The 16,288-nt window shown below is 41.1% G+C and overlaps 1 protein-coding gene across 6 annotated transcripts; it reads left to right on the top strand.

Annotated features, from left to right (window-relative positions):
* The first annotated feature begins 3,753 nt into the window (after positions 1-3,753).
* On the top strand, positions 3,754-15,727 carry LOC115172352 (signal recognition particle 54 kDa protein). 6 transcript variants are annotated; one of them, XM_029729723.1, is made up of 17 exons: positions 3,754-3,835; positions 4,664-4,717; positions 4,862-4,959; positions 5,118-5,209; positions 5,321-5,405; positions 6,046-6,150; positions 6,263-6,329; positions 6,438-6,495; positions 6,621-6,771; positions 6,967-7,115; positions 7,242-7,342; positions 7,452-7,538; positions 7,700-7,773; positions 9,424-9,532; positions 14,301-14,471; positions 14,760-14,855; positions 15,156-15,727. In XM_029729723.1, exons 3-17 carry the CDS (start codon positions 4,882-4,884, stop codon positions 15,245-15,247), a joined length of 1,515 nt encoding a protein of 504 aa, XP_029585583.1. In that variant the 5' UTR covers positions 3,754-3,835; positions 4,664-4,717; positions 4,862-4,881; the 3' UTR covers positions 15,248-15,727. The 6 variants fall into 6 exon arrangements, with proteins under 6 accessions (XP_029585583.1, XP_029585580.1, XP_029585581.1 ...); XM_029729720.1 differs by having other exon boundaries at positions 3,756-3,835; positions 4,664-4,774; XM_029729721.1 differs by lacking the exon at positions 3,754-3,835 and adding an exon at positions 3,864-3,918 and having other exon boundaries at positions 4,664-4,774.
* The last annotated feature ends 561 nt before the right edge of the window (positions 15,728-16,288 follow it).

Genomic DNA, 16,288 nt, shown 5'->3' with positions numbered 1-16,288 from the left:
ATTTCACAAATGTACTTTTAACAAGGCACACCTGTTAATTGAAATGCATTCCAGGTGACTACCTCATGCAGCTGGTTGAGAGAATGCTAAAAGTCTGCAAAGCTGTCAAGGGAAAGGGTGGCTACTTTGAAGAATCTCAAATATATTAGGATTTTTTTAAACACTTTTTTGGTTACTATTTCATAGTGTCTTCACTATTATTATAGTTGGTGTGTCCAAACTTTTGACTGGTTCTGTATGTAGAAGACCATCAGTATACTCAGTTGAACTGTAGTTGCCCTCCAGTGGGTGGAGCACGTACAACCTGTTAGAGTTATAGTATGCTCAGATTCTATGTCTATATTAAATAGTTTATCTGGTAAATCTAATAGGAGTGATATACTATTGGAGTTATGGAGAATTTAGAGTCTGGGTGTAGCAGTGAGATTCTGCTGGGTCCCAGCACATTCGGGTGTGGAAGGGAATGAAATTGTAGACCAGCTAGCCAAAAGAGCTTTAAAAATGAGAGATAATTGATGTTCCACTGGGTGGAGGTGAGGCCAAATGTAAGATCAGAGCCATTTTGATAGATGTGTGGCAGAAGAGATGAGACTGAGCCCAAGGGCCGGCATTTATATTCCCTCCAAAGAAAGGTCAGTGGACCAAGATTCAAAGATCAGATTAGGAAGGAAGAGGTGGCATTTGGTCGATTGCGTTTAGGACATTGAACGCATTACATCTGGTTAGCAAGCATGTGAATGGTTTGTGTCTGCAGCGTACGGTTGAGGAAACGGTGGAGCATGTATGTTGAAGAGAGGGAAAGACTGAAGTGTAGGGTCATTGAAGTTATGAACGATTTGGGGGGGGGGGGTCTATTACTAGTTAGTTGGGCTCTTTTCTCCCCTCAGACGTACGTAGGATTTACAAAACTTGAGTGCCCACACTCCAGCACAGTTGGTAGCGGCATGCACCTTTAACGTTTGCGGACCGCCATCATGTCAAAGATGAAGAAAAACCCGCAGACACTGCCTCCCGTGGAATGAGTGACAAATCTGTGGGCACCGTTTGTCACCATTATAGTCCAATTGATGTATTGTGGCTTCGCTGGCATACATGATGCATGAGAAAAAGAAAAATAGTTTGCCCCATTAAGATTTACATGCTAAAAAAATAACTTTTGGTTGATTTAGGCTCAATATAGCCCATTCATAGACAGTAACGCTAGTGCTTTAGTGTCTATTCACTTATACATCTGCTGTGTAAGGGAAATGCCCCGACATCACACAAACACGCTGTCTAAATGTTTATACACCTCGATTGGGATACGGTTTTGTAAACATTTGGAGTTGAACTTTCAATCTGAGAGAAAACATGTTCAAATACAATAGAGCCACTTACTGCACGCAGTTCAGCAAAGTTGCACACATATGTTTTGAATACCACATGTTCCCATATGGAAATGTCGAATGGCTCATTAGAAATGGAAGCGAGATGTAAAAGTATGTGTAATACCTTGGCTGGAGGCTGCGTTACTGAAAACACAGGTTGCAACTTTGCTAATGTGTATCTTTTGTATTTGCAAAGGATATCTGACTAACCTGGTAAAATAAAACTCTTTGGACAAGGATTATTAAACATTTCTAAACCATAACTTCAAGATTGTAGTTCACATTGAGGCAGCGGCGGTTCACTTTCAACTGAGTGGCCTACAGCAGTTGCGCGACCAGCATGGTCTGAGCAAGGTGAATTAAGAAAAATGAGAAATTTAAAGCTAATGTTATGCTACTCTTACCATGAGGCTGAGAGAACGTTGCTGTTGAAGCCAATTTCCAGCAACTGTACACACACTGCATTCAGAAAGTATCCAAACCCCTCAACTTCTCCCACATTTTGTTAGCCTTATTCTACAATGTATATTTTTTTAAAGTGTCAAGCTACACAATGACAATGCAAAAACAGGTTTAGAACAGGTTTAGAAATGTCAAATGTTTTCAAAATTACTGAAATATCACATGTACATACAGTAAGTATTCAGACCCTTTACTCAGTACTTTGTGGAAGCACCATTGGCAGCAATTACAGCCGTGAGTCTGCTTGGGTGTGACGCTACAAGCTTGGCACATCTGTATAAAGGGGGGGTTTCTCCCATTCTTCTCTGCCAGGTTGGATGGGGAGCATCGCTGCACAGCTATTTTCAGGTCTCTCCAGATATGTGCAATTGGTTTCAAGTCCAGGTTCTGGCTGGGCCACTCAAGGACATTCTGAGACTGCATTGCCTGTGGCTGTGTGCTTAAGGTTGTTGCCCTGTTGGAAGGTGAACCTTTACCCCAATCGGAGGTCCTGAGCACACTGGAACAGGTTTTCATCAAGGATCTCTACTTTGCTCAGTTTAGCTTTCCCTCAATCCAGACTAGTTTCCTAGTCCCTGCTGCTGAAAAACATCCCTACAGCATGCTGCTGCCAGGTTTCTTCCAGAAGGGACACTTTGCATTCAGGCCAAAGAGTTCAAACTTGGTTTCATCAGACCAGAGAATTTTGTTTCTCATGGTCTGAGAGTGGGCTGTCTTGTGCCTTTTACTGAGGAGTGGCTTCTGTCTGGCCAATCTACCATAAAGGCCTAATTGCTGGAGTGCTGCAGAGATGGTTGTCCTTCTGGAAGGTTCTCCCATCTCCACAGAGGAAATCTAGAGCTCGGTCAGATTGACAATACAGTTCTTGGTCACCTCACTGACCAAGGCCCTTCTCCCCCGATTGCTCAATTTGGCTGGGCAGCCAGAGCTAGTAAGAGTCTTGGTGGTTCCAAACTTCCATTTAAGAAAAATGAAGTCCACTGTTCTTGGGGACCTTCAACGCTGCCAAAATGTTTCGGTACCCTTCCCCCAGAGCTCTGTCTCAGCACTCTACAGACAATTCCTTCAACCTCATGGCTTGGTTTTTGCTCTGACATGCACTGTCAACTGTGGGACCTTATATAGACAGGCGTGTGCTTTTCCAAATCATGTCCAATCAATTGAATTTATCACAGGTGGACTCCAATCAAGCTGTAGCAACATCTCAAGGATGATCAATGGAAACAGGATGCACCTGAGCTCAATTGCGAGTCACAAAGCAAAGGGTCTGAAGAATTATGTAAATAAGGTAATTCTGTTTTTTATTTATTTGAGAGAAATGTGTAGTTGTATAGCTAATCTCATGCTATTCTACACATTTTACAATGAGGCTGAGATAATTTAGCATTTTTAAAGCTAATTTCCTGCTATTCTTCACATTTGCCATGAGGCTGAGAGAACATTTAGCAGTTTTACAGCAAATTCGCTGTAATTCTATTATTTTTTTGCCATGGCTTATGACCTGTTCATATGCTATCTGGGAGGGGGACTGCCTTGCGGGGCGTGTTATACACCAGTGATTGAGAACCCAAGAGATGACTAAATGCCCCCTTGGGTTCTCGAGAGCAAGACTCAAGAATCTATCTAATGTTGGGGTTAAATCAGAGGAGGCTGATGGGAGGAGCTATAGGAGGACGGGCTCATTGTAATGGTTGGAAAGGAATCAATGGAACGGTTCCAAACATATGGAAACCATGTTTGACTTCGTTCCATTTACCATGATTTCCCAAACCTGTCCTCAAGACCCCAAGGGATGCACTTTTTGTTTTTTGCCATAGCACTACACAGCTGATTCAAATAAACTAAACTAATCATCAGGCTCTGATCATTTTTATCAGCTGTATATTGTTGGGTCCCGAGGATCGACTTTGAGAAATGCTGAATGCAATTCCATTCGTCCTTCTATAGTTCCTCCAACCAGCCAATCAACTTCGGCAGGTCCTTGGAATTAACTGTGGAGAGTAATTGTATGATTTCATTTTTATTTATGTTTTGCGTCTAAAAAGTTATTCAACAAATATTTTGCCACATACAATTGCTCATGACTGAGGTAAATAGTTGCTCACGCTTACATTTTCGTTACGCATGTGTCGAAAATTCCAGATACGTATTTGAAGAGGTACGAGAATTTGCTAACTATTGGTGAAAATTGAGTGGGTTTCGTATATGTTATTTAGTTCATGTAACTAATTTTAGAAAATATATATATATATTTTTTTTTTTGACAAAGGAAATGGACGCGTGTTGAATAAAACGACCGTTTACTCCACGTAGGGGGGACATTACATTTGCACTACTTTAAAATTCAGGGGTCACAAAGAAGTAAACATGAACCCGGAACTAGATAGGAACGGGGGTATTTTGGATTTTAGATTGTAGATGACGCTCATTATTATTACTTTTTTTCCCCGTGTTAGTTTTCTCAAGCCAGTTAGTAAACCTGATGTAACGATCATTGTTTATAAGAATTATAATGTAGTAGTCAACTACTGGTTTGTAAATATTTAAATGCTATATATCGAATGAAATTATAATGCTGTCGGGGTCCATATACTTGGCGAATCCCTGCCTCATCACTGCAGCTGTGGATGCGAACGTTAACTAGTTAACTGGCAATTTAGCTAGCTTTACAAGCGGTGTCGATGGTATGGCGCAATAAATGTCTACTTGCAAGTGTTTGTATTTTGGTAGTTAATTGTGACTTTAGATCCTACCATACTGTCTTAGCCATCTGTTTACTAACGTTAGCTAGGTAACGGAGTTAGCTTGTCACATTGTTTTCGTTCTCTGCTCAGTTTAGGAAGTCAACCACGGACGTTTGATCACAAATAAGAGGCAGTGAAAGAAAGGTGTGGAGACAAGGGGGTTCCCCCTCAGTATTGAGGCCGTATTTCTCAACTGATTTTGTAAGGCCCTTTCCCCGAAAACATTATTATCCAGTAGTTGTTGGCAGTATGACAGAACAAGCTTGCTATTCCAAATATTTTTTCCAGGTTACACAAGAACTGCCAATATGGTGTTAGCCGACTTGGGAAGAAAAATAACCTCGGCGTTGCGATCACTGAGCAATGCCACCATCATCAATGAGGAGGTATATCATATCAGACATCTTGTTTTTGTTTAAACTTTTGGCAATTAAAAAAAAGTGTGTGTGTGTGTATATATATATATATATAACAATTTTGCAAAGACAGGTTTCACCCACGCCAGACCGTATGTATTCCCATAGATTGTGTTATTTTTCTCTAGGTATTAAATGCAATGCTGAAAGAAGTATGTGCTGCCCTCCTAGAAGCTGATGTCAACATCAAATTGGTGAAGCAGCTCAGAGAAAATGTCAAGTGGGTAACAATATTCAGGCACACACTGTTATGTAGTAGATAAAGCTGAATTCTGTTTTTAAAAACTTAAACTCAAAATGTTTTCCACTAATGTAATTCTTCTGACCACAGGTCAACCATCGACCTGGAGGAGATGGCCTCTGGGCTGAACAAGAGGCGAATGATTCAGCATTCTGTGTTCAAGGAGCTGGTCAAGGTCTGTCTCATTCTGACAATTCTTAATTCAATGTTTGTCATTTAATGTTGTGTGGAACTTAGAATAACTCTGTACATTATTGGTTCAATGATGGTCCAGTATGAAGTAAGTGAAGGAGTTAAGGTTTGATAGAAAACTTGGGTAGATGTCTGACTGCCACCAGGCTGTTGGTGGGACTTCCTGGATATTTCCATAGTGGTGGTTTTCAAGTCATGTGGTCTATTGATATTCTGAGGTGTTTTGAATGAGTCAACTATAACATAAGTAATCGGTTTTGGTTATTTACTGTACAGTCAAACCAGTCATTCCCCCTCAAACAATTAGCTTAATTCAGCAAAGGACTCAAATAGCTGTATTTTAACGTTTTGATCACTTAGCTATACATCCTTAGTTAGGGAAGGCCTACTCTTGGATATAGATACTATCAGTTTGTTTCATATGGGTCACAGATCAGATGGCTTGTTTACACTTTTTTCTTTTTTTTTTAAAGAAGCTTATGTGGTTGAATGAGACGCACCCTACATTCTCACTTCACATCTTTGACAAATATGCAATGCTTATGTGTTAGTCACATTTGATGGGATTGGATGGGAGTGTTTGTTTATTTGTCTAAGATTTTGCTCTTGTTGTTGTCTCTCAGCTGGTGGATCCAGGTGTCAAGGCTTGGACACCCACAAAGGGAAAGAACAATGTCATCATGTTTGTGGGTCTTCAGGGCAGTGGGAAAACCACAACATGTTCCAAGGTGAGCCATTCCTGGATATCAGCCTAAAGATAAGGTCATTCAGTTGGCCATTTGTCCAAAATATATTATACCTTTGATCATTTCACTAATGTATTGAATACTGTTTCTACAGCTGGCGTACTACTACCAAAGAAAAGGGTGGAAAACCTGTTTGATATGCGCTGACACTTTTAGAGCTGGTGAAGTTTCATTATCTTAATTTATCTTAATCTATCTGTTTTAATAGTCCATCTGGAAAGAAATGAGCATTAACAACTAAGTCTACAGCCTTTTTTGTGTGTACGCAGGTGCCTTTGATCAGTTGAAGCAAAATGCAACAAAAGCCAGAATTCCATTCTATGGAAGGTATGACATGCTTTGCATTTGGTTGCTTCTCAGCTGTGTGATCCATCTCAAGTCATTTTTTGTTGTAATATTAGATTTTCATGCTAATGCTTGCATATACAGTACACTAACTTTGTTATATCCAGTTACACAGAGATGGACCCTGTCGTCATAGCTGCGGAAGGTGTGGAAAAGTTTAAGAATGAGAGCTTTGAAATAATTATTGTTGATACTAGTGGTCGACACAAGCAAGAAGATTCCCTTTTTGAGGAGATGTTGCAGGTTTCCAATGCAGTGGTAGGTAACAATCTGCAAACTATCCAGAGCCCTTCAATGTCATCAATACAGTAAACTAATGCAAAACTTAATTTCTGGGGACATTTTGATTTTTCTGCCAGCCTAAGCTTTTGTATTGTCATTATAAAATGTAATGCTCCAAAGAAAATGTACTAATGCATGGTTTCACCCCAAGCATGCATCTCTTTCCTCCAGCAACCCGACAACATTGTGTACGTGATGGATGCCTCCATTGGTCAAGCTTGTGAAGCACAGGCAAAAGCCTTCAAAGACAAAGTAGAAGTTGCCTCAGTTATAGTGACAAAGCTAGATGGTCACGCCAAAGGTGGTGGTGCTCTCAGTGCGTACGTAAATAGTGATCTTTGTTTAAACAATTTATCCACGTTATGGTGAACTGAGTTTCCTTTACTACTGCAGAGTTCATAATCTCAATGCTAACCTGGACATTTCGTGCTCATGTTGCCTTTTAGAGTGGCTGCTACTAAGAGTCCCATCATTTTCATTGGTACTGGCGAACACATTGATGACTTGGAGCCATTTAAGACCCAACCCTTCATCAGCAAGCTACTGGGTAAGCTGTGAACCCTTTTGAATAAAGTGTCATCATAAGAGGTCACATGGCATGTCGTTTTTTTCCCCTGTTTAGTACAACTTCTTGAGTTGTGTATTTTTGTCCTCAGGCATGGGAGACATTGAAGGTTTGATAGACAAAGTCAACGAACTCAAGCTGGATGACAACGAGGAGTTGATTGACAAGCTGAAACATGGTGAGAATGAGCTCATCAGCTGACATGTAATACAGGCCCCATATTATAACTGACATAGGGTATGCTTATGCTCTGCAGTCCATAAGTTATACATTGTCATGTGGTATGATTGTTGGGTCACATTGTTTATAAGCATCTTCTAATCACCATTTTTGCCACAGGTCAGTTCACTCTTAGAGACATGTACGAGCAGTTTCAGAACATCATGAAGATGGGACCGTTTGGCCAGATCATGGTAAATAAACGGCGTCCTGAATACCTATTTAAATAATGATCAGCGCTACACTGTAAAGCTTATTTCTTATAGGGCTTCATGCTATAGATAAAACCAGACTGTGAATGTTTCAGCACAAAGGCCTTTCGAAACGGTCAATTGTATCCCTTGTTTTTCATTTGCCCTGATTATGGTTAATAATGGCTACCTAAATGTTTTGGTGCCTTCAGAAAGTATTGATACCCCCTTGACTTATTTTGCATTATAGCCTGATTTCAAAATGGATTCAACAGATATGTTTTTTAACCGTCTATAAACGATACCCCATAATGACAGTGAATTTTTTTTATTTTTTTTTATTTTTATTTTTATTTATTTTTTATTAAATGTATTGAAAAGTCTAAGACCTTTCCACACCTGGATTGTGTAACATTTTCTCTATTCTTCAAGCTCTGTCAAATTGGTTGTTCCTCATTGCTAGAAAACCGTTTTCAGTTCTTGCCATAGCTTTTCAAGTAGATTTAAGTTAAAACTGTAACTTGGCCACTGAGGAACATTCACTGTCTTCTTGGTAAGCAACTTCAGTCTAGATTTGGCCTTGTGTTTTAGGTTATTGTCCTGCTGAATGGTGAATTAATCTCCCAGTGTCTGGTGGAAAGCAGACTGAACCAGGTTATCCTCTAGGATTTTGCCTGTGCTTAGCTCCATCCCGTTTTATTTTTTTATCCTGAAACTCTCCCCAGTCGTAGCATAACCATTACATTATGCAGCCACCACTGCTTGAAAATATGGAGAGCGATACTCAGTTGTATTGGATTTGCCTCAAACATAACACTTAACAAAAAGTGAATTGCTTAGCCACATTTCTTTGCAGTTATACGTTTGTGCCTTGTTGCAAACAGGATTCATGCTTTGCAATATTTTTATTCTGTACATGCTGCTTTTGATTCTGTCAATTAGGTTGGTGTTGAGTAACTACAATGTTGATCTGGCCTCAGTTTTCTCCTATCACAGCCAATAAACTTTAACTGTTTAAAAGTCACCTTTGGCCTCATGGTGAAATCCCTGAGTGGTTTCCTTCCTCTCTGGCAACTTGAGTTTGGAAGGATGGCTGTATCTTTGTATTGATACACCATACAAAGTGTAATAACTTCACCATGCTCAAATGGATATTACATTTCTGCTTTTTTATTTTTTTTACCCATCTACCAGTAGGTGCCCTTTGAGCCATTGGAAAACCTCCCTGGTCTTTGCTTGAATCTGTTTGAAATGCACTGCTCGACTGAAGGACCTTACAATTATCTGTATGTGTAGGGTACAGATATTCAGTAGTCATGTTAAACACTTGCTCACACTGAGCCCATGCAACTTATTATGTGACTTAAGCAAATCTTTACTCCTGAACTTATTTTGGCTTGGCATAACAAAGGGGTTGAATACTTATTGACTCAAGACATTTTTATTTTTTTCATTTATTAATTTGTGTATGTGTATATAAGAATTCCACTGACATTATGGGGTTGTGAGTGTAGGCCAGTGAAAAATCTCAATTTAAAGTTCAGGCTGTAACAACAATGTGGAAAAACTAAGTGTGTGTGAATACTTTCTGAAGGCACTGTATATTATTCTAATCACATAAGTTGCTCATCTTACTTATGTTATTGTCACAAGGGTATGATCCCAGGTTTCGGAACGGACTTCATGAGCAAAGGTAACGAGCAGGAGTCCATGGCCAGGTTGAAGAAACTCATGACAATTATGGACAGCATGAATGACCAAGGTAAATACACTGAGTGTACAAAACATTAGGAACCTGCTCTTTCCATGACAGACTGACCAGGTGTATCCAGGTGAAAGCTATGATCCCTTATATTTGTCACCTGTTAAATCCACTTCAATCAGTTTAGATGAAAGGGAGGAGACCGGTGACTAGGGCTGGGAATCTCAATACAATCAAATTAGAAAGGGCAATGATCACAAGTCATAATGTGGCTAATAGGCTAGCACACACAAGTGACTCTAAATTAGTTGAGTCATTTAGTTTATTAAGTTACAGCCTGATGCGGTCACTTTGGTGAATTCCACTTCAAATGCGCTGCTTTCGTGTGTCCCATTTACAGCGCACAGAGGAGTGAAAGTGTAAAGACGCATGCCACAGTCTTAGCTAGGCTGCTAAAGTATTGTGGTCTGGCTTTGGTTTTTAAAGCTTGACAATGAATAACCAAAAAACACAATGCAAAAGAGGAACAGACCTAATACAGCAACATTTTGTTGGCTACTCCACTACAATACATGGCATTCTGAAAGTATTCAGACCCATTTTTCTACATTTATGTTACAGCCTGAATCTAAAATGGATAATTTATTTCCCTTATCAATCCACACACACTATACCCCATAATGACAAAGTGAAAACAGTTTTCTTTAGAAATGTTTTACAAGTTGAACACTTTATTTACGTAAGTATTCAGACCCTTTGCTATGAGACTACATTGTGCATCCATTGTTTCTACAACTTGATTCGAGTCACCTGTGTTAAATTGATTGGACATGATTTGGAAAGGAACACACCTGTCTATGTAAGGTCCCACAGTTGACAGTGCATGTCATTGCAAAAAGCAAGCCATGAGGTCGACGGAATTGTCGGTAGCGATCCGAGGCAGGATTGTGTTGAAGTGCAGCTCTGGGGAAGGCTACCAAAACAATGTCTACAAGATTACAGTGGCCTCTGTCATCCTTAAATGGAAGAAGTTTGGAACCATCAAGACTCTTCCTAGAGCTGGCAATCAGGGGAGAAGGGCCTTGGTCCGGAAGGTGACCAAGACCCTGATGGTCACTGACAGAGCTCCGGAGTTCCTTTTGAAATGCTTACTTACAGGCCCTAACAGTGCAAATTTGTAAGTGAAAAATAGGTATTAGGTGAATAATACATAAGGTAATAAAACAACGGTGAAATGAGTGGCGAGGCTATATACAGGCACCAGTTAGTCGGGCTATTTGAAGTAGTATGTACATGAATGTATAGTTAAAGTGACTATGCATATGTGATAAACAGAGTAGCAGCAGTGTAAGTGGGGGGGGACACAATGCAAATAGTCTGGGTAGCCATTTGATTACCTGTTCAGGTGTCTTATGGCTTGGAGGTAAAAGCTAAAGCCTTTTGGTCCTGGACTTGGTGCTCCGGTGCCCAAGAACACTATGGTGGTCTGCTTGAAACATGTTAGTATTACAGACTCAAATCAGGGACATGTTGAAAATGTCAATGACGACACCTGCCAGTTGGTGAGCACACGTCCTGGTACTCCGTCTAGCCCCGCAGCCTTGTGAATGTTGACCTGTTTAAAGGTCTTACTCACGTCAGCTACGGAGAGCGTGATCACACAGTCGTCCGGAACAGCTGACGCTGTCATGCATGCCTCAGTGTTGCTTGCCTTGAAGTGAGCATAGAAGTGATTCAGCTTGTCTGGTATGCTTGTGTCACTGGGCAGCTCGTGGCTGTGCTTCCCTTTGTAGTCTGTAATAGTTTGCAAGCCCTGCCACATAAGACGAGCGTTGGAGCCGGTGTAGTATGATTCGATCTTAGCCCTGTATTGGCGCTTTGCCTGTTTGATGGTTCGTCGGAGGGCATAGCAGGATTTCTTGTAAGCTTCCGGTTTAGAGTCCCGCACCTTGAAAGCGGCAGCTCTACCCTTTTAGCTCAGTAAGAATGTTGCCTGTAATCCATGGCTTCTGGTTGGTATGTACAGTCACTGTGGGGACGACGTCCTCGATGCACTTATTGATGAAGCCTTTTTTGACTGCGTCACTGGTGCTTCCTGCTTTAGTTTTTGCTTGTAAACCGGAATCGGGAGGATAGAATTGTGGTCAGCTTTACCAAACAGAGGGCGTCGGAGTGCTTTGTTCGCTTCTGTGTGGAGTACAGGTGATCTAGAATTATTTTTTTTTTTAAATCCCTCTGGTTGCACATTTTAACAGAGATTAGGTAAAACGGATTCAAGTTTCCCTGCATTAAAGTCTCTGGCCACTAGGAGCGCCGCCTCTGCGTGAGCAGGTTCCTGTTTGCTTATTTCCTTTGTGCCAGCATCTGTCTGTGGTGGTAAATAAACAGCCACAAAAAGTATAAAGTAATAGTGTGGTCTACAGTTTAAGATATTCTAATTCATGTGAGCAAAATCCAGAGACTTCCTTAGATTTCGTGCACCAGCCGTTGACAAATATGCACAGACCCCCCCCCCCCATCTTACCAGAGGGTGCTGTTCTACCTAGCCAGTGCAGTGTATATCCTGCTAGCTGAATATCCATGTCTGCATTCAGCCACGATTCCATGACACGTAAGATGTTACAGTTTTTTGATGTCCCGTTGGTAGGATATTTGTGATCGTACCTCGTCTAATTTACAATCAATGATTGTACGTTGGCGGGTAATATTGATGGTAACGGCACCTTTCCCACTCACCTTCTGCGGATGCTTATGTGGCACCCCGCTCTATGTCCTCTGTACCTGCGTCGCTTTCTCTTGCCGATAACGGGGATGTTGGCCTTGTCGGATGTTACATTTACATTTTAGTCATTTAGCAGACGCTCTTATCCAGAGCGACTTACATTTTCTTTCTGGCCTGGCCCCCCGTGGGAATCGAACCCACAACCCTGGCGTTGCAAACACCATGCTCTACCAACTGAGCTACAGGGAAGGCTGTTAGCAGTATATCCTGTGCGTCCTGCTTGTTGAAGGAAAAAAATCTTTGTCTAATCCGAGGTGAGTGATCGCTGATATCCCTGATATCCAGAAGCTCTTTTTTTGCCGTAAGATACGGTGGCAGAAACATTATGTTCAAAATAAGTTACAAATAATGTGAAAAACACATTTGCACAATTGGCTAGGTGCCCGTAAAACTGCTGCCATTTCTTCTGGCGCCAAGATTCTCTGGTCTGATTTAAACCAACATTGAACTCTTTGGCCTGAATGCCAAGCGTCACGTCTGGAGGGAACATGGTACCATCCCTACGGTGAAGCGTGGTGGCAGCATCATGCTGTGGATATTTTTTTTCAGCAGCAGGGACTGGGAAACTAGTCAGGATTGAGGGAAAGATTTAACGGGGTGAAGTACAGCGTGATCCTTGACGAAAACCTGCTGAGGACCTCAAACTGTGGCGACGGTTCACCTTCTAACAGGACGTTGACCCTCAGCACACAGCCAAAACAACGCAGGAGTTGCTTCGGGACAAGTCCTTGAGTAGCCCAGCCGGAGCCCGGACTTGAACCCAATCGAACATCTCTAGAGAGACCTGAAAATAGCTATGCAGCGACGCTCCCCATCCAACCTGACATAGCTTGAGGCTCTGCAGCGAAGAATGGGAGTAACTTCCCAAATACAGGTGTGCCAATCTTGTAGCATCATACCCAAGAAGAATGGAGGCTGCTGTGGTCTTGGGGGACCTTCAATGCTGCATTAATGTTTTGGTACCCTTCCCCAGATCTGTGCCTCAACACAAACCTGTCTCGGAGTTCTACGGACAATTCCTTCGACCTCCATGGCTTGGTTTTTGCTCTGACGTGCACTGTCAACTGTGGGACCTTTTTTTATATAGACCGGTGCGAGCCTTTCCAAATCATGTTGAATTTACCACAGGTGGACTCAAATCAAGTTGTAGAAACATCTCATGGATGATCAATGGAAACGGGATGAACCTGAGCTCAATTTCGAGTCTCATAGCAAAGGGTCTGAATACTTATGTAAATAAGGTATTTTTAATATGGCAACATTTGTAAACCTGTTTTTGCTTTGTCATTATTGAGTGTAGATTGCTGAGGATTATTTATTTCATCCATTTTTAAAAATAATGCTGTAATTGTGGAAAAAGTCAAGGGGTCTGAATACTTAACGAAGGCACTGCAGTGCTGATTGGCTATGGTGTACCGGTCTGCTTAGACTACGGTCTTGGTCAATTTTATTTACTGCAGTGTCTATTAATTGTCCAAACACATGGCCGCTTTCCCACTCTATTGCTATAGAATTTTCACAAATGCCTTACAATGTTTGGGAATGACGTAAAGTATGAAAATGTGAACATGACCATATCTAAGTGCTTGCTTGTCAGAAAATGCTCCAAAAATTGTAATTGTTCTTGTAGATGAACATATTTGAATAGGATTTGATGTTGCTGAAATGGTGTTAGTTCCATTTTAATTGCCTTTCGAACGGGCTATGGCTGTAAGTGCCAGGCACACGGGTTTGTCAAGAACTGCAACGCTGCTGGGTTTTTCACGCTAAACAGTTTCTCATGTGTATCAAGAATGGTCCACCACCCAAAGGACATCCTGTGAACTTGATGCAACTGTGGGTATGATTTTGGTTAACATGGGCCAGCATCCCTGTGGAACACTTGACACCTTGAGTCCATACCCTGATGAATTCGGGCTGTTCTGAGGACAAAGGAGTGTGCAACTCAGTATTGTATCTAATGTCAATAAACAGTAAATTACAAACGAAAGGGTTATACAAGATATGTAATTGTTTTCCTAACCATGGATTCTTTGTTCTTTGCAGAACTTGACAACAAAGACGGTGCAAAGCTCTTCACCAAGCAGCCGAACCGAATTGCCCGGGTTGCGCGGGGTTCTGGGGTTGCCACCAGGGACGTCCAGGAGCTGCTCACACAATACACAAAGTTCGCCCAGATGGTGAAGAAGATGGGTGGCATCAAGGGCCTGTTCAAAGGTATGCACTTCTTGGATGCATATTAACATTACTAGCTGTCAAATCCTTGCTTCCTCCATTTTCCCCCTTCCCCTCTCAAAGCACATTGGAAGAGGTCTGAGGGAAGGGCCTTGGATCTTCTCAACTGCACTTTGTGAGCGGAGGAAACGAGAACAGAAGAAGCAAGGATTTCATGGCTAGTCACGTTTCCAGACACAGCCCTGAAATTGAAGCACTGGTCCACTAACACAATTTTGCTTTCTTCAAGTAGTAGGCTATGTCTCAAAATAATTTTTGACTTGTTTACAGGGGGTGACATGTCCAAGAATGTCAACCCCTCTCAGATGGCTAAGTTAAACCAACAGATGGCAAAGATGATGGACCCAAGGGTTCTCCACCATATGGGTAGGCATGACTTTCACTTCCATTTTTTTCATGTCACTTTTCCCAAACTATTCCTTTGTTACTTTGTACTTAGATTAGTTCAGTGATTTGAATATGGTCAGTCCAAACATGATGACATGGATGTTATATAATGCATATTTGACATAGACTGCATGGATTCCCTGATCTACAAATCACCTTGCACCCCAAATAATCATTTGATTAAGATTAGCTATTCTCATCCTCGCCACCTTGCTGTCGAGTTTAACTGATTTTCCCCCCCCCCCAAGACATGCATGATTTCTTTTCTCTCATCTTCAGGTGGGATGGCTGGTCTCCAGTCCATGATGAGACAGTTCCAACAGGGTGCGGCTGGCAACATGAAAGGGATGATGGGATTCAACAACATGTGAACCACTGAGCCTTAAAACAGCAAAATAAAAAGGTTGTCATTTGGATTCAGCAAGAAGGTGTGGTGACGCTTTAGCAAGAAGGAAAGCAGTGTTATTTTTGCCTCATTAATATAATTCATGAACACGTGTATAAAATGATGCAGAAAGCATATTTACATGTCAGGATGAATAAAACAAGTTCTCAGATTTTTACAGTAATTGTAAATGAGGCCCACAAGATACAGAAATGGTGGGATCAGGAGGCTTGTCCTGGGTTATATTCATTAGGAACCAAATGGAAGAAATTGGAATGAAACTGGGAGGCACTACCTAGACTTGTCCAATAAGATACATATTTTTTTTGTTGCAAATATGTTTTATGTTTTGTTGTGCCATAAACACAACCCTTATTTGGAGAGCTGGTGAAGGGTATGCTGATATTAGTTTGAAAATTATTTTTGTCAATGTTATAATAAAATTTGTATTGCAATGTTTTAAAAAGCCTGTCTCCTTTCCTCTCATATTTGATCAATGACTGTCAGTTATCGCCCTATCAATTAAACTCTGCATGACTATTGAAAATCTGTACTTGTTGGGCCACTGCATTTCAAGGATATTGAGCAGAAAGGATACTTTTACATTAGACATTACTGATTGATATGTTTACCACATCTAGTGAGCTCCTGCCCAAGTAAAGCACTGGGACTAAGTACCAGGCACCTCACATTTTCCATTGTTTGAGTTTCTGCACCATAGACTATTAGCCAGTGGTGTAAAATACTTTAAAGTGCTACTTATGTCGTTTTTTGGGGGGGGGGGGTATTTTTACAATTTATATTTTTGACAACTTTTACTTCACTACATTCATTCCTAAAGAATTATCTACTTTTTAACTCTATACATTTTCCCTGACACCCAAAAGTACTTGTTACATTTTGAATGCTTAGCAGGACCAAAATGGTCCAATTCACACTTATCAAGAGAACATCCCAGGTCATTTTACTGGGTAACTTTTAAGTCATTTCCTATCAAGGGATCTTTACTTTTTCCACCACTGATATT

This window comes from Salmo trutta, chromosome 33 (assembly GCF_901001165.1).
Source record: "Salmo trutta chromosome 33, fSalTru1.1, whole genome shotgun sequence".
NCBI lineage: Eukaryota > Metazoa > Chordata > Actinopteri > Salmoniformes > Salmonidae > Salmo > Salmo trutta.
This window is presented reverse-complemented; position numbering and strand designations above follow the sequence as displayed.

Excerpts from the sequence above, each read along its gene's own strand:
- LOC115172352 (XM_029729723.1), top strand. The coding sequence starts at position 4,882 with ATGGTGTTAGCCGACTTGGGAAGAAAAATAACCTCGGCGTTGCGATCA. Across the intron at positions 5,210-5,320 it reads CAGCTCAGAGAAAATGTCAA|GTCAACCATCGACCTGGAGG; the intron begins GTGGGTAACAAT and ends TTCTGACCACAG. Across the intron at positions 9,533-14,300 it reads GGACAGCATGAATGACCAAG|AACTTGACAACAAAGACGGT; the intron begins GTAAATACACTG and ends TGTTCTTTGCAG.